The sequence below is a fragment of the Pongo abelii genome, chromosome X, assembly GCF_028885655.2.
Source record: "Pongo abelii isolate AG06213 chromosome X, NHGRI_mPonAbe1-v2.0_pri, whole genome shotgun sequence".
Taxonomy (NCBI): Eukaryota; Metazoa; Chordata; class Mammalia; order Primates; family Hominidae; genus Pongo; species Pongo abelii.
This window is the reverse complement of record NC_072008.2, coordinates 157264051-157282693: the sequence shown is the minus strand read 5'-3', so window position 1 is coordinate 157282693 and position 18643 is coordinate 157264051. Positions and strand designations below refer to the sequence as shown.

Sequence of the window (18643 nt, the reverse complement as noted above, 5' to 3'; positions counted from 1 at the left end):
TCCACAGTGGCTGAAGCATTTTACATTCCCATCAGTAATGTATGAGGGTTCCAATTTATCTGCATCCTTGCCAACTTGTTTATTTATTTTTTTTAATGAAAGCCATCCTAGTGGCTGTGAGGTGGGACCTCACTGTGGTTTTCATTTGCGTTTCCCTAAAGACTAATGACTAATGATCTCTTTATACATTTATCATATATATGATTTGCAAATTTTCTCCCATTTTGTAGGTTGTCTTTTCACTTTCTTGATAATGTCCTTAGATGCACAAAAATTTTAAATTTTGATTAATGTGTAATTTATGTGTTTTTTCTTTTGTTGCCCATGCTTTGCATGTCATTGCTAAGTATCCATTGCCAAATCAGAGGTCATGAAGATTTACCCATATGTTTTCTTCTAAGAGTGGTTTTAGTTCTTATATTTAGATGTTTGGTCCATTTGAGTTAATTTTTATATATGGTGAGAAGTAGTGGTCCAGTTTCGTTAGCATATGGTTATCCAGCTGTCTGAGCACCATTTGTTGAAAAGACTGTCCTTTCTCCATTGAATGGTGTTGGCATCCTGTTGAAAATCAATTGACCATAAATATGAAGGTTTACTTCTAGACTCTCAATCCTATAACATTGATCTATATGTGTATTCTTAAGCTAGTTCCACACTATTTTGGTTACTGCAGCTTTGTAGTCAGTTTTGAAATTGAGAGGTGTGAATCCTTCTATTTTGCTCTTTTTTTAAAGATTGATGTGGCTATTTAGGGTCCCATGCAATTCCATATGGATATTAGGATTAGCTTGTCCATTTCTGCACAAAAGGCAATTGGTATTTTGATGGAGATTGCACAGGATCTGCAGATTAATTTGGGAAATATTGCCATTTTAACAGTATTGAGTCTTGTAATCTATGGACGTAGGATTTCATTCCGTTAATTTAGGTCTTTAATTCTTTAACAGTGTGTTGTAACTTTTAGTGTACATGTCTTTATACTTCCTTGGTTAAATTTATTTCTAACAGTTTTATTCTTTTTATTGCTATTATAAATGAAATTATTTTCTTCTTTTGCTCTTTGTAGTGATCATTGCTAGTGTATAGAAATACAGCTGATTTTCATGTTGATCTTATATCTTGCAACTTTGCTGAACTCATTAGCTTTAATTGTTTTTTTTTATTGGTGTGGATTCTTTAGGGTTTTCTATATATAAAATCACAGCATCTGTGAATAGAGATAGTTGAACTTCTTCCATTCTAATCTCAAAGAGTTTCTTTCTTTTTCTTGACTAATTGCTCTAGTTAGAACTTCCATTACAATGTTGAATAAGAGTGGTAAGAGTGGACATCCTTGTCTTGTTGCTGATTCTAGGAAAAAAGCTTTTAGTCGTTCACCTTTAAGTATGCTGTCAATTGCAGATTTTTCACAGATGCCCTTTATCAGGTTGAGGAAATTCTCTTTTATTTCTAGGAAGTTAACAGATGAGGCCAAAATAAACCATCTAAATGCTTTTAAAAATCCAATAGAGTAAGCCTAATTATCATTAAAAAGCACATAGAGAGTAGACTCTGATGAAGTAAGCAGAACAAAATGGGAAATTCTCTTCTATTCCTAATTTATTGAGTGTTTTTATCATGAAATGGTGGTTGACTTTTGTTAAATGCCTTTTCTGCATCTATGGAGGTAATCTTGTTTTTTTTTTTTTTTTTTTTTTTTTCTCCTTCCATTCTGTTAATATGGGATAGTACATTGATTGATTTTACTGTGTTGAACTACTCTTACATTCCTGAGATAAACCCCTCTTGGTCATGGTCAGTCCTAATATGGTGCTGGATTTGGTTTGCTAGTATTTTATTGAGGATTTTTGCCTCTACATTCATAAGAGGATTTTTACCTCTATATTCATAACTACATTCTGTAGTTTTTATGTGTATTTGTCTGACTTCAGTATTAACATACTACTGGCCTCATAGAATGAGTTAGGAAGTGTTCTCTTCTCTTGGTTTGTTTGTTTATTTACTTAATTGAAGAGTTTGAGATTAATTGGTGTTGGTTCTTTTTTAAATGTTTGGTAGAATTCAGCAATGAAGACTTCTGGTTCCAGAATTTTATTTGTGGGAAGTTTTTGGTTACTGACTCAATCTCTTGCTATAAGTCTAGTCAGATTTTCTATTTCTTCTCGAGTCAGTTTAGGTAGTTGTGTTTTAATAAGAAGTTATCTGTTTCATCTAGGTTATTGAATTTATTTGGATTATAATTGTTCAAGATATTCCTTTATAATTTTTTATTTCTCTAAGGTTGGTAGTAATGTCCTCTCATTCCTGAAATTAGCAATTTGGGTCTTCTCTCTATCTTGGTAAGTCTGCTACAGTTTATCAATTTTGTTGATCTTAAGAGATCTTTCCTCTTTTGTTCTTTATTTTTCTCTTCTCTCTTTCATTTTATTTCTGCTATAATCTTTGGTGTTTTCTTCCTCTACCTGCTTTAGGTTTAGTTTGCTCTTCTTTTTCTAGTTACTCTTTAAAATTGTTATGTAGGTTTTATTTTATAATAATGAACTTAACTCTGCAATCCAGCTAGACGTGGAAGGGAATAAGGAAAATATGGAACCCAAAGAGCTTCAGTGAGTGCACAAAGATTATAGGATATTGAGAGCAAATGGGATTGAGGGGTGCTCTCTTGAGCTACAGAAAAAATAGTCTCGTGGTTAAGATAAAACAGGTCAAATTTATTAGAGTTGTCCATATTTGGCAATGGTGATCTTCTTGCTGGTCTTGCCATTCCTGGACCCAAAGTGCTCCATGGCTTCTGTGGCATTCATGGCCTCTTTGACCTTGCCAAAGACCACATACCTGCCGTTCAACCACTCAGTATTGGCAGTGGAGATGAAAAACTGGGAACCATTTGTATTCAGTCTACCATTTGCTGTGGGCAAGATGCCAGGACTTGTATGCTTCAGGTTGAAGTTCTCATCATCAAGTTTCTCCTGGTAGTTAGATTTGCCACCATTACTATTATGGCATGTGAAGTCCCCACCCTAGCACATAAACCCTGGAATAATTCTAGGAAAGTAAGAACCCTTATAACCAAATACTTTCTCTCCAGTGCTCAGAGCATGAAAGTTTCCTGCTGTCTTTGGAACTTGTCTGCAAACAGTTTGAAGGAGACCTGGCCCAAGGACTCACCTTAGACAGCGACGGTTTCAAAGAACACAGTGGGCTTGACCGGGGTTGACAATGGCAGTGTCTGCAAAGCCTTCTTTTTCTAGTTTATTAATGTGAAAGTTTAGGTTATCGATTTGAGATCTTTCTCTTTTTTTAATGTAGGCATTTACAGCTATAAATTTCCCTCTGAGCACTGCTTTCAGCGTAACACATAAGTTTTGGTATGTTGTGTTTTCATTTTCATAGATCTCAAAGTATTTCATAATTTCCCTTGTGGTTTTTTTTTGACCTATTGGTTGTTTAGGAGTGTGCGCTTTAATTCCATATAATTGTGAATTTTCCAAATACCCTTCTGAAACTGATCTCTACTTTCATTCTCTTGTGCTGAAGAACATAATTTGTTTGTGCTGAAGAGCATAATTTGTATGGCTTCAGTCTTTTTAAGTTTATTGAGATTTATTTTGTAACCTACATATGGTCTACCTTGAAGAATGTTTCACATGCACTTGAGTAGAATGTGTATTTTGCTATTGGGTGGTATGTTCTATAGGTGTCTGTTAGGTCTAGTTGGTTTATAAAGTTGTTCAAGTCATATATATATATATAATATATATCTGCCTAATTGTTTCTTCTGTGATTGAAAAGAAGATATTGAAATTTCCAACTATTTTTGTTAAATCATCTGTTCTCTTCAATTTTGTAATTTTTTGCTTCATGTATTTTGGGGCTGTGTTGTTAGGTGCATATATATTTAAAATTATAATGTCTTCCTCTTGGATTGATCCTTTCATCATTATAAATAAATTGTCACTCTTTGACTCCATTAACAATTTTTGTTATAATGTAAATCTTATCTGATATTAGTATAGCTACTCCAGCTCTCTTATGGTTATTGTTTGCATAGTATATCTTCTTCCATTCTTTTACTTTCAACTTATGTTTTTTAGAGATGGGGTCTTGCTTTGTTGCCTAGGCTGGAGTGCAGTGGCTATTCACAGGCATGATCATAGTGCACTATATCCTCAAACTTATGGGCTTAAGCAATTCTCTTCCCTGATATTCCCAAGTAGCTAGGACTACAGGCACGTGACACTACACCTGACCTCAACTTATTTCTATTTTTGCTGTTTGTTTTCTGAAGAGTCAATAATTATTGAATACTTGCTATATTCAAAGCTAAACCTGTTTCACCTTTGCCTTTCCCATTCCTTAAATCTTTTTCTCTGATATTTTCAATAGTGAGAATATGTGCAACATAGTCTTGATGTTTATGAAAAGAAACTATTGGAAAAACTTCATGCATATTGTGTAATTCTTGTGAAAGTTATCTACAATTTTAAAGGAATATGGTTGAACTCAAAAGACCTAATATTTCCAATAGTAACCACACTTATATAAAATATTGTGTGCGTGTGTTGTAACCACTTTCAGTTTATGAAATACTCCCATATTCCACTAGGAATGTAACCTCAGTCTATCCCTCAGCAGGATTATCTATGTTTAAAGTGCCAGGTTAATAGTTGTGGAACCAAGCCTTGGAGCCCTCAAGGATCATGCTCAGGCTGTGGAACTCCCTGGACCATGTGTCATCTCCAGCAGATCTGGGCACAAGCCCAGGTTCACTAATCACCAGGTCACGTGTGAGACCATGTCCACCTCACCACCCTCAGCCTCCAAAGAAAAGTGAGCAGAACTCATTTAAACCTGTATCATTTTGTCATCCTTTTCAGTGTGATTCTCTGGAGCTCCTAGCTAGAGGGGCCTCAAGGACCAAGACAAGGATATTCTACTCACAGTGTGACTTCCCGAAGTCATAAAGCAGCTGCTGTGTTTTGTTACTAAACATGCTCCCTTTGCTGTCCTCCCTCTCCCTTTTAGAGCCATGGGACCACACCACCACCACCACAACCAATAGGCCAGGAACCACCAGAGCTCCGGCAAAACCTCCAGGTAATGTGGCTGCCTTAAGGAGGGCAGTGAGGAAGGGCCCTCTGGAGTTCCCTCTGGGGTAGCATGCAAGTGAACTACCTGTAGTTTTAAGCCCCATGTGTGCAGAAACAATCAAGGCGTCCATGTGAACACTGAGTTTAACTTAACAGAGTGCATACCTGGCTGATCACTATGCCTTCTGTGTTTTTTATGAAAAGTCCTGCCTGGGAAAATTTCAAGAGGAAAATGCATTTGGACTTCTTCCCCTTTTTAGCCATTTCATTTTTCTAAAATCAGGGAAAATGTAATTGTTTAGGTTTTATGAAGCTGATCAAGCATTTTCTTTAGGCAGATGGAACATTTTGGAATGGCATTTATTTTACAGTGTCATCTTTCAGTAAAGGATTTTGGGACTTTGTTCTTCTTAACAACTCTTTCCTGTTGTCACTTGACCCTTTCTTCAGATGGGCCGCTTTACCATTTAGACATCTTCACTGATGTAAAGAAAAATGTGACTGTGTGGCTGGGATCCCAGTCATTACTCCCATCCAGCAACTTGTTACCAGTAGTTGGGGGCATGATAATACGTTCTGTGCAGTAGAGAGCTACCTTTCTTCCGAAGAGACACTGATGATGCAAGAAAATCACTGCTGCTTTATGACTGGCCCTCATTTCTTCACATTTCCACATTCAAAGGGGTGCTTCATGACCACATGACCTCTCCCTTTTGGTTGTCCTCTTTATGGACTCTGTGTGCCTGGTTTTGAATTTTGGGTTAATACCTACAGTCAGTGAGTATATTGTTAAAATGGTCCGACTGCTAGCCTAAGCAGAAAATACCTAGGAATATAAATTAATTGAAAAACTGGTGGTATACTGCAAAGTCAGAAGGTAGTAACTTTCTATCCTGCAGATATTTTCATTATCAATGTCTGTACACAGAATCGGATTCCAATATAAGTCTCTTTGTCTTAACCCATTGTTGGTACTGATCAGTTGAACCCATGGGCATTTTGCTTATTTTGGAATCTTATACCCAGTTGTTAATCAGTTGGCTGTTTCCTTTATGTTTTGGGGCCCACTGAAGGTAGTGGATTGGACTTGGCTGATGCTTTGGATGATCAAGATGATGGCCGCAGGAAACCGGGTATAGGAGGAAGAGATAAGTCCTTGCTGGTTGAAACTACTACAGGATTCTCTCTCATTAATTACAACATCAACATCCCACAGAGCCAGAGTCAGTCTGGGCTTGGCAGAGGTGGGGACACTTCAAGCCAGTGGAGAACCCTGTAACGGTAGTTCTCAAACCTTTTTTGTCTCAGGACTCCCCAAATCATTGAGATCTCAAGAGATTTTTGTTTATGTGGGTCACGTTTACCAATGCTCATCATCTTAGAATTTAAAACTGAAAGACTTTATTAATCTAAAATGAACAACACTAAAGCCATACATTTAACATAAATAACATTTTTATGAGAAATAACTATGCTTGGCAAGACAAAAACTTGTATTGAGGAGAGCGGCATGCTGTTACATTTTTGCAGATTTCTCTCATGTCTGGCTGGATGGAAGCAGCTGGATTCTCACAGGCACTTTATTCCATCGTGAGATGTTGTTTTGGTTGAAGTATATGAAGGAAATCTGGCCTCACACCCATACGCAGTGGGGAAAGGGAGGAATATTTTCACAGACTTTTCAGATCCTTGTGGATAATCTTCTAGGATAGGACACCAAAACTTGGCCCCAACAAAAGCGGTTGTTTCTTACAGGTTAAGCGTAGTGTGGAGTGTGAAACTCTATCAGTGAACTTTCCACACTTGGTTCCGTGGGACTGTCTTGTCCTTTCAATGGATCTTTTACCCATTCATGGTTTTGTAACATTGCATGTTGGTCATTTGGAAAATATTAGTGCCTTGAGGTTTTTTGAGCTTCCAAGTAATGCCATGCGTCATTGTGTAAAACTGAAAGTCATATTTGTTCATATCATCACCCATCTCATTTGAAAAAAATATGCATTGGGGAAACTGTTAAACTCACAGTGGTAGAAAAAGATGTTTTTGAAGTTCTAACTTTTCCTTGAAATCTTATCATTGCCAACAAATACCATGAGTGGGTTTCTTTAAATTGACAGGCTCATTCATTTTCAAGAAAACATCTAACAGATATTAAAGTTGGCAAAACCATAGTTGGTTTTAAAAAATCTTTAAATATTGATTAATTACTCTTCAATTCACTTTTTCAAGGAAAAAATCTTCTTTGAGAGGAATGGCTCATACTGCTCAGAATGGAAATAATCACATAAAGTTGTTTTTTTTATGTAAACTTTTGTATTTCCATGTGCCACATAAATGCTTGAAATGTACTTCCTGTTTTGTTAGGAAATATTAAAAGGTCATGCTCTAATACAATTAAAACATTTTCAACTTCCTCATGTCAGTTTTCCAGTGCTGCTGAACATACTCTCATAAACTTAGTAGCTTAAAACCATGTTCAGTTATTTTCTAGGTTTCCCTGCGCTGCTGAAGTTCAGCCATTTAAGTGTCAAAACTTTTTTGACAAAATGACCCTTGATTCTCAACTTTCTCTTTACCTACTTTTTAAAAATTAAACTTTCATTTTTAGATAATCATAGATTCATGTGTAGTTGTAAGAAATAATAGAGAAGGACCCTTTGTACCCTTCACCCAGTTTCCCCTAATAGCAACATCTTGAAGATTGTACTCTACTATCATAGCCATATATTGACATAGATATACTCTATGCATTTATTCAAATTTCCTAGTTTTGTTTACACTCACGTGTGTGTGTCTTCTCTGCAATTTTATCACGTGTGTAGGTTTGTGTATCTGTCATCACAGTCAGATACAAACAGTTCCATCGCCATAAGTATCCCATGGTTACATTTTATAATCACACCCACCTTCCTACAGTTCTATTCCCCCTTCCCCATCCCTTTCCTAACCCCTGGCAACCATTGATCTGTTTTCCATTCGTAAAATGTTGTCATTTCATGACATTCAGTTTTGGGGGAGGCAAAAAAAAAAGTTGTATTTCAAAAATGTTATGTAAATGTAATTATAAAGTAGATAACCCTTTGGAATTGGCCTTTTTCCATTTATAATTCAGTTGGCATCCATTCATGTTGTTGGGTGTATCAATTGCTCATTCATTCTTATTGCCAGGGAGTATTCCATGGGATGGATGTACCGCAGTTTGTTTACTTGATGTATTGAACCCAGTTTTTGGCTATTATGAACAAGGCTGCTGTAAACTGTCATGTATAGTATTTTTGTGTGAACATAAATTTTTCTTTCTTTATGAATAAATGCCCAAGAGTGCAGTGACTGGATCACATGGTAGTTACATGTTTAGTTTTATAAGAAATGATCAATTTTCCATGAAGATTGTAATATTTTGCAATCCCTAATGCATTGTGTCAGTGCCATTTTCTCTGTATCTTCACCAGTATTTGGTGCTATCACTATTTCCATTTTAGCCATTTTATAAGTGTGTGGTAATATCTTATTGTGGTTTAGTTTGCATTTCACTGGCTAATGATATTGAACGCCTTTTCATGTATTTGTTTGCCATCTGTATATCCTATTCAGTGGAATGTCTGTTCATGTTTTTGGTCCATTTTCTAATTAGATTTTTTGTTTTTCTTACTATTGAGTTTGAGAGTTCCTTAAATATTGTAGACATTTGTCCTTAGTCAGATATATGGTTTGCAAGTATTTTCTTCCATTCTGTAGCTTGTCTTTTTATCCTCTTAACAGAGTCCTTTGCAGAAGTTTTAGATTTTGATGATGTTCAGTTTGTCAATTTTTCCTTTTATTGATCATACTTTTTTTTTTTTTTTTTTTTTTTTGTCCAAGACAGGGTCTCACTCTGTTGTCCAGGCTGCAGTGCAGTGGCATGATCATGTTTCACCGCAGCCTTGACCTCCCGGGCTCAAGTGATCCTCCCACCTCAGCTTCCCAAGTAGCTTGGACTATAGTTGCGCACCACCACACTTGGCTAATTTTTGTATTTTTTGCAGAGATAGGGTCTCACTATGTTGCCCAGGCTGGTCTTGAACTCTGGACTCAAGCCATCTACCCACCTTAGCCTCCCAAAGTGCTAGGATTACAGGCATGAGCCACTGCACTTGGCCTGGATCATGCTTTTGATGCCAAGTCTAAGAACTCTTTGCCTATACCTAGGTTTTATAGATTTTTCTCCTATGTTTTTTTTCCCTGAAACTTCACTTGCTTGCCTGTGAATGTCTAATTGTTCTAGGACCATTTGTTAAAAAGACTATCTGCCCTTTGAATTGTTTTTGAGCCTTAAAAAAATCATTTGGAATATAACTGTTTTTGTTGCACTTGGTATCCTTATATTTTGTTGAGGATTTTTGCATCTATATTACTAACAGAAATAGGTTTGTAGTTTTTCTTGTGATGTCTTTGTCTGGTTTTGATATCAATGCACTACTGATTTCATTGGATTATTTAGGTAGTGTTGTCTCCTCTTATTTTCTGGAAGAGTTACTGAAGAATTGCTGTTAATTATTTAAATATTTTATAGAATTTATCAGTGAAGGCATTTGACTCTGGGCTTTTCTTTTGGGGAAGTTTTTTGTATTATTAATTCTATCTATTATAGGTCTATTCAGATTTTCTATTTCCTTTTTAAAATTTTATTTTATTTTTGATGCTCTACACCTTCAGAGAATCTTCTCTAATAACAAACTATAGAAATGACCCCTGAAAGTAGAGTCTTAAGTCTCTTCTATTGCAGTCATCTTCGTGGGTGTGAAGTGGTGTCTTATTGTCTTATTGTAGTTTTGATGTACATTTCCCTAATGCTAATGAAATCAAGCATCTTTTCATGTGCTTTATTGAATATTGTTTATGTTTTTTGGAGAAATGTCTATTCAAATCCTTTGTCCATTTTAAATTGAGTTATTGTGTTTTTATTGGTGAGTTTCATTTTTATTTTTATTTTGTTTAATTTAATAGAGACAGGGTCTCCACCATGTTGCCTAGGCTGGTATCGAACTCCTGCGCTCAGGTGATCCTCCTGCCTCGGCCTCCCAAAGTGCTGGGATTACAGGCATGAGCCACCACGCCTGGCCAGATTTTCTATTTCTTCTTGAGTCAGCTTCAGTAGTTTGTATCTTTCTAGGAGTTTGTCCATTTCATCTAGGCTGCCCAATTTATTGGCATACTTTTGTCAATGATATTCCCTTAAAATCCTTTTTATTTCTATTAGGTCATTAGTGATATCCTCTCTTTCATTTCTCATTTCAGTAATGAGTCTTCTCTCCTTTTCTTTGTCAGTCTTGCTAAAGGTTTGTCAATTTTGTTGATCTTTTCAAAAACCATCTTTTGCTTTTAGACTTTATTGTTCTTCTGTTATTTATTTCATTTTTTCTACTTTCATATATTTTTCTTCTACTCTCATCTTTTTTTCTTCCTTCAGTCTGCTTGCTCTGTGTTTGGTTTCCATTTTCTGGTTTCTGAGGTGAAAGTTTAGGCTACTGATTACAAATCTTTCTCCTTTTTTAATATAGGCCTTTACAGTAGTAAATTTGCTTCTAAACATGGCTGTTGCTGTATGTCATAAGTTTTTGTGGATTGTGTTTTTGTTTACATTCTTCTCAAAGTTAAAATTTCCCTTCTGATTTCTTATTTGACCTATTGGTTATTTTGGTGTGTGTTGTTTAGTTTCCACATATTTGTGAATTTCCCTAATTTATTTCTGTCATTGATTTCCTATGATTGGAGAGCATAATTTCTTTGATTTTAATTCTTTTAAATCTATTAAGGCTTGTTTTGTGGAATACCAGAAGGTCTGTCCAGGAGAATGTTCCCAGTGCATTTGAGTGGAATGCAAATTCTGCTGTTGTTGGGTGGAATGTTCTCTATATGTCACTTCGATTTCGATAGTTATTGTATTGGTCAGTTGTACATCTTTGCTGAATTTTTTGTCCACTAATCCAATTATTGATGGCAATAGGGTGTTGAATTTCCCCAACAATAATTATGGATTTGTTTCTCCCTTCAGCTCTATCAACTTTTGTTTCGTATGTTTTGAGTCTCTGTTTTTTGATACATCCAAATTTAGGATCATTATGTCTTCCTAGTAGATTGATTCTTTTATCATTGTGTTATGTTACTCTTTTTGTCTAAAATATTTTCCTAGCTATGACATCTCATTTATCTGATATTAATATAACCACTCCCACTTTCTTTTTTTTTATTAATGTTCAAATGCACATTTAGACATCAAAATTGGAAAGTTATTGTTTAAGGTTAAGTAACATCAGTGACCTTTCCCTATTCATTACTATTGAACCCCATTGGACTATTTTATCTTATGAATGGATCTTTTGTCCATTCACCATTTTGTAACATCCTGTACAGGTTGTTTGGAAAATATTGATGCCCTGAGTGAGTTGTGTTGTTTCTGAATGATGACACTTTTCCTTATCCAATACTCAAAACTCATGTTTGCTAATATCACCACCAGTCTCATGGTTGAGCTCTAATAAAATTATTTTTCTGCTCTTTGATATTTATTTCGTATTGCTTTATAACATGTTACCATAAAATTAGCAAGTTAAAATAGTATTCATTCACTCTCATAATTTCCCTGGGTCAGGAGTATGGGTCCTATGTAGCTGGGTCCTCTGCTCAGTGTCTTATACAAGGTTGCAATTCAGATGTCATCTGGGGCTAGGGGTCTTGTCTGAAGTTTGATATTATATTACTTCATATTGGTTTTGTAATGAGTTACCATGAACTTGATTGCTTAAACAACACAAACTTGTTATTTTATAATCATTGAGGTCAGAAATCCAAAATTGGGTCTTCCTGGGCTAAAATCAAAGTGCTAGCCGGGCTCCATTCCTTTTGGAGACTCTAGGGGAGAATTTATTTCCTTGCCTTTTCCTGATTATAAAGGCCACCTGCATTTCTTGGCTTGTGGTTACTTCCTTCATCTTCAAAGTCAGCAGTATGGCATCTTCAAATCTCTCTCTGACTCTTACCTTTGCTTCCATCATCATATCTCCTTCTCTGACTCTCCTGCTCTTCCTTTCCCTTATAAGGACTCTTATGATTTTGCTGGCCCCACCCAGATAATTCAGGATAATCATAGAACTCGTGGCTGCTTCCTTCTTTACGATTGGCAAGAGTAAGAAAATTTCTGCTGCCTGTAGTGTCATCTCAGGGAAGGCGTAAAACCCCCCTTTTCAAGGCTGTACCTGGTTATGTTAGAATCACCCAGAATAATCTCCCTTTTGAGTAATTCAGAGTCCCATCAAAGACATCTTAAGTACATCTGCAAAATCCATTTACCTCTGCTATGTCATAATCTGATCACAGCAGTTATATCCAGCCTATTCATGGGTCCCTCCCATGCTCGTGAGTGAGGATTATACAGGGTGTATACATTGGGGGTGGGAATTTTGCCAGCCATCTTAGAATTCTGTCTACCATGTTTATCTAGGACATGCTTAAGTAAGACTGGCATTCTCTTTCAACTGCCATTGTATACTGGTGAAGAATCTGATGACTCCTAGTACCATTTGGTGCCACTGCCTCGGTTCATGCTAAGGGCCAGCAGGTTTACTCATTGTTGGTTTTGCACCACAGTGCAAGTGCCAACCCCATAAAAGCATGATTATGAAAATTGTTTTTCATAATCTATGGAGCCCAGGAGTCCTTGAAACACTCTTTGAGAACAACCATTTGTGGAGATGACCTTACACAGTCGTGTGGCATCAGTATGTTTTCATTCAGGTCAGTGATGTCTTCGATATCAGTGTACAGCAATCATGTATTGTGGTGCTGCAGCAGGCAGGAAGGTTGCTTTAGATGTCTTTTGTTGTATCAAGGTACACCTTTTCAGTTTTACTTCTGTAGAAAGTAATATAAATTAATTCAGCCTTTTGAGAGGGCAGTTTAGTAAAATATTTGAATGAGCAGTTCTACTTCAAAGCATTTTCTCTCTAGGTATACGTATGCATGTGTGCAGTGGTACATTTTAAATGATGTTTGTGATTTCTTGTGTTTTGTACCAGCCAAAAATTAAACACCCTTAAATCCCACTAGTGAAATACACAAATTCTAAACCATTCATACTCTGAAGTCATTACAAAAAATAAGGTAGAGCTCTGGAACTGACATGAAAAAGGCAAGTCACAGAACAGGATGTATGTAGTATGAATCAATTTCTATCAAATATAAGTGGATGTGAGCACACACACACAGGCCTGCAGGCAGATCTGAAAAGGTACAGAGCAGCCCCCTCTTGGGATAGATTTGAGGCTGGCTTTTTTTCTTATAATCTACACCACTGGGTATTTTTTATATTGAGCAAGTATTACCTTTATAATAAACCTTAAAAATTAAAGTGATCTTTACTAATGAGGAAGAACTCTAGATTAGAACTGGAGAACTGGAGAGGCTTTCCCCTCATTGTTTGGATGAGAGGGACTTGTTTAAGGTCGTGCTGCAAGCCAGCAGCACAACTGGCCTGAAGTGCAGGGATCCTGGCTTTACCTTGGGGGCCTTTTCTTCTACAACATGTTGCCATGAGAAGTGTCTGCATAGAGAAGGTACTGATGACCCAAAAGACGAGTTTAGGGTCAATTGGTGTGCTTTGGCCAAAGAAACCCTGGAAAATCCTCTATTCATTAACAGGTCAACCTGCCCCAAAGAGTTGTTGGAATACCTCAAAATCAAAAGTACAAGCTTTGATATATAGTGCCTGCTGGTCTGCTTGGCAGCTCTCCTACTGAATGGAAGATTAGATTCAAAAATCTAGAAAGCTAAAAAAGGGACTTCTCTTTAAGAGGTAAGCACTGTGCAATAACAGAAAAGTTGTAACTTCAGGGCCCCAAGAAAGGTGGTATTCTGTATACTCATGTCAAAGTGACAGAACTGTATTATTTGCTCTGTAAAGATTTGCTATTGCTCTGTAAAGATTTGCTATCTGGAAGGTTATCAGTGTTACACAAACCATTGGCCATAGGAAGGAACAAGCTTTAGTTCTCTGGAAAGTTGCCTGTGTATACCATCTCATTCCTAGATGTTCTTATCCAGTGTCATTTTTTTTTTTTTTTTTTTTTTTTGGAGGTGCAGTTTTGCTCTTGTTGCCCAGGCTGCAGTGCAATGGCGTGGTCTCGGCGCATAGCAACCTCTGCCTCCAGGGTTCAAGCAATTCTCCTGCCTCAGCCTCCCAAGTAGCTGGGATTACAGGCTCCCACCACCACACCCGGCTAATTTTTGTGTTTTTAGTAGAGACGGGTTTTCACCATGTTGGCCAGGCTGGTCTTGAACTCCTGACATCAGGTGATCTGCCTGCCTCGGCCTCCCAAAGTGCTGGGATTACAGGCTTGAGCCTTCACGCCCGGCCTTCTACTGCCATTTTTCCGAAGTCAAGTCTACATGATTTGTTGTTTTATTTTTAGTGTCAATAATAGACATTCCTGAGTCTCTGCAGACCAGCCATTTGCATGTCAGACCTTTTTTTGCATCAGAAATTACCTTGATAAGCCTGGACAACTTAGCAAGACCCCGTCTCTACAAAAGATGAAAAAATTAGCTGGGCATTGTGGTGCATACCTGTAGTCCCAGCTGCTCAGCAGGCTGAGGTGGGAGAATCACTTGAGCCTGGGAGTTCTACGCTGTAGTGAGCTATGATCCTGCCACTGCACTGCAGCCTGGGTGACAGAGTGAAACCCAGTCTCAAAAAACACGAAATTACCTTGATGCTCAAATCATGGTAATTTGACTTGTAATTTTGAGGTAATTGTAAATTCACATAAAGTTGTAAGAAATAATACAGAGAGATCCTATGCACCCCATACGCAGTTTCCCCCAGTGGGGGAAAACTATAGTATAAGATCACAACCAAGATATTGACATTGATATATAGTATAAGTGATCTATAGTATATGTGATCTATAGTATAAGATCACAACCAAGATATTGACATTGATATAGTCTGGTGATCTTATTCAGATTTCCTCCGTTTTACTTCTACTGAGTGTGTGTGTGTTTACTTCTATGCAGTTTTATCACTTGTGTGGGTATGTGTATCTACCATGACAGTCTAGACAGAACTATTTCATCACCACAGAGATCCCTCTTGTTGCCCTTTTATAAACACAAACACCCCCTCTTGCCACCCACTCCTTGCCTGTCTCTAACCCCTGACAACCATTAATTTGTTCTCCATCTGTAGCATTTGGCAATTTCAAAAATGGAATCATAGAGTATATACTGTTTTGGGACTGGCTTTTTTCACTCAACATAATTCCCTTGAGATCCTTCCGAGTCATGGCATGTATCAATAATTTGTTGCTTTTCCTCGCTGAACAGTATTTCATGGCGTGGACGTACCATAGTTTGTTTAACCATTTGCTTTTTGAAGGTCATCTGGGTTGCTCCCAGTTTTTGACTATTATAAGCACTTACATACACGTTCCTATGTGAATATGACTCTTCATTTCTGTGGGATAAATGCTAAGTTGCGTGAGTGCTGGGTTGTGTGGTTGTTATAGGTTTAGTTTGTTAAGACATTACCAACATATTTTTTGTGGTGAGAACATTCAAGATCTACTCTCTTGGCAATTTTTGAGTATATAATATATTATTATTAACTGTAGTCACCCTGCTCTATAATAAATCTCCAGAATTTATTCCTCCTAACTGAAACTTTGCACCCTTTGACTAGCATCTCCCTACTCCCCACCCCAGCCCCTGGCCACCAATATTCTGCTCTATGCTTCTATGAGTTCAGTTTTTTTTTTTTTCTAGTTTTCTTTGAGTTGTAAAGCTAGGTTGTTTATTTGAGATCTTTGTGTTTGTTTGTTTGTTTGTTTGTTTGTTTTGAGTCAGAGTCTTGCTCTGTCACCCAGGCTGGAGTGCAATGGCGCCATCTTGGGTCACTGCAACCTCCGCCTCCTGGGATTACAGGCATCTGCCACCACACTTGGCTAATTTTTGTATTTTTAGTAGAGTTTCAGTTTTATTTTTATTTTGTTTTATTTAATTTAATAGAGACAAGGTCTCACCATGTTGCCTAGGCTGGTATGGAACTCCTGTGCTCAGGTGATCCTCCTGCCTTGGCTTCCCAAAGTGCTGGGATTACAGGCATGAGCCACCACGCCTGGCCAGATTTTCTGTTTCTTCTTGGGTCAGCTTCAGTAGTTTACATCTTTCTAGGAGTTTGTCCATTTCATCTAGGCTGCCCAATTTATTGGCATACTTTTGTCAATGATATTCCCTTAAAATCCTTTTTATTTCTATTAAGTCATTAGTGATATCCTCTCTTTCATTTCTCATTTCAGTAATGAGTCCTCTCTCTTTTTCTTTGTCAGTCTTGCTAAAGGTTTGTCAATTTTGTTGATCTTTTCAAAAACCATCTTTTGTTTTTATAGACTTTATTTTTCTTTTGTTACTTATTTCATTTGTTACTACTAGAGATGGGGTTTCACCATGTTGGCCAGGCTGGTCTCTTGGCCAGGCTGTTCTCGAATTCCTGACCTCGTGATCTGCCCACCATGGTCTCCCAAAGTGCTGGGATTACAGGCATGAGCCACCGTGCCTGGCAAGATCTTTGTTTTTTGTTTAGGTTGGCATTTATTGCTATAAAGTTCTCTCTCAGGACTGCTTTTGCTGCATCTCATAAGTTTTGGTATGTTGTGTTTCTATTTTTATTTGTCTCAAGAATTTTTTTGATTTCCCTTTTGATTTCTTCTTTGACCCATTGGTTGTTCAGGAGAATGTGGTTCAATTTCCACACATTTGTGAATTTTCCAATTCTTTGTTCAAACTTCTAGTTTTGTACCATTGTGGGTGGAAAAGACACTTGATATGATTTCAGTCTTGTTAAATTTATTAAGACCTTTTCTGTGACCTAACATGTGACCTATCCTGGAGAATGTTCCATGTGTGCTTGAAAAGAATGTGAATTCTGCTGCTGTTGGATAGAATGTTTTGTGTATGTCTGTTAGGTCCATTTGGTCTAGAGTGTTGTCCTGGCCCACTGTTTCCTTATTGATTTTTCTGTCTGGATGACCTGTCCATTGTTGAAAATGGAATATTTTCATCTTCTTAACCAGGTCTTTTACAGAGGAAATGTTTAAATTTTCACAAGGTGGATGTATCAATTTTTCTTTTTATGAAACGTGGCTTTGTTGTCAATTGTGTGAACTCTTTACCAAGCTCTCAGTCCCAAAATTTTTTTTTATGTTTTCTTTTGAAGTTTCATAACTTTATATTTAAGTAAAGATGATCATCCATTTTGAGCTCATTTTTAATAAGGTTGAGATTCATTGTTTTTACCTATTGATGCCCAGTTACTCCAGCACCATTTGTTCAAAAGACTATGCTTTATCAAATTGCTTTTGTACCTTTATCAAGAATCACTTGAGTGTATTTGGGGTCTTTTTGGGCTCTTCATTCTGTTTGATTGATCTGTCTGTCTGTCCCTCTGCCACAGTCCTGATTACTATAACTATAAATTCAGCTTTAATATTGGTTAGAGTGATTTGTTCCACTTTATTCTGCTTTGTCAAGTTCTTTTAAGGTTCTTCTAGGGCCTGTGCCTTTTCATATAATTTTAGATTAAGTTTGTCTTTGCCTATTCTAGAAAAAAACTTACTGGGATTATGATAGGACGTGTATTAAACATAGATCTATTTTGGGACAGTTGACATTTTTACTTTGTGGAGTCTTCTAATCCATGAATACAGTATGTCTCTCAATTGATTTATGTCTTCTTTGATGTCTTTTCTTGAGAACACTGTAATTTTTGGTATAGAGGATCCTGTACATGTTTAAATGTATGTTTAAATATTTTCTTTTCTAGACAGGCATGGTGGCTCACGCCTGTAATCCCAGCACTTTGGGAGGCCGAGGCGGGCAGATCACGAGGTCAGGGGTTCGAGACCAGCCTGACCAACATGGTGAAATGCCGTCTCTAATAAAAATACAAAAATTAGTGGGGTGTAGTGGCATGCATCTGTAATCCCAGCTACTCAGGAGGCTGAGGCAGGAGAATTGCTTGAACCCGGGAGGTGGAGTTTGCGGTGAGCTGAGATCCACTATTGCACTCCAGCCTGGGCGACAAAGTGAGACTCTGTCTCAGAAAAAAAAAAAAAAAAAAAAGGCTGGGCACGGTGGCTCACGCCTGTAATCCCAGCACTTTGGGAGGCCGAGGCGGGCGGATCACGAGGTCAGGAGATCGACACCATCCTGGCTAACACAGTGAAACCCCGTCTCTACTAAAAATACAAAAAATTAGCTGGGCGTGGTGGCGGGCACCTGTAGTCCCAGTGACTCGGGAGGCTGAGGCAGGAGAATGGCGTGAACCTGGGAGGCAGAGCTTTCAGTGAGCCAAGATCATGCCATTGCACTCCAGCCTGGGCGACAGAGCGAGACTGTCTCAAAACAAAAAAAAATTGTCTTTTCTTTTTTTTGAGCCTGAGTCTCGCTCTGCTGCCCAGACTGGAGTGCAGTGGTGTGATCTTGGCTCACTGCAGCCTCCACCTCCCTGGCTCAAGCAA

The 18643-nt window shown here is 37.5% G+C and overlaps 1 protein-coding gene and 1 pseudogene across 6 annotated transcripts in view; one reads left to right on the top strand and one right to left on the bottom strand.

The window, feature by feature from the left end:
* The window catches only part of CD99L2 (CD99 molecule like 2), a 130671-nt gene that overhangs the window by 75912 nt on the left and 36116 nt on the right, over window positions 1-18643 (top strand). For 2 of the 6 annotated variants that reach the window (XM_024240271.3, XM_054543973.2), the window contains exon 3: window positions 5029-5100. In XM_024240271.3, the coding sequence (XP_024096039.1) occupies window positions 5029-5100 (72 nt within the window). 6 annotated transcript variants of the gene reach the window in all.
* LOC112131237 (small nucleolar RNA U3) lies at window positions 9730-9840 on the bottom strand (annotated as a pseudogene).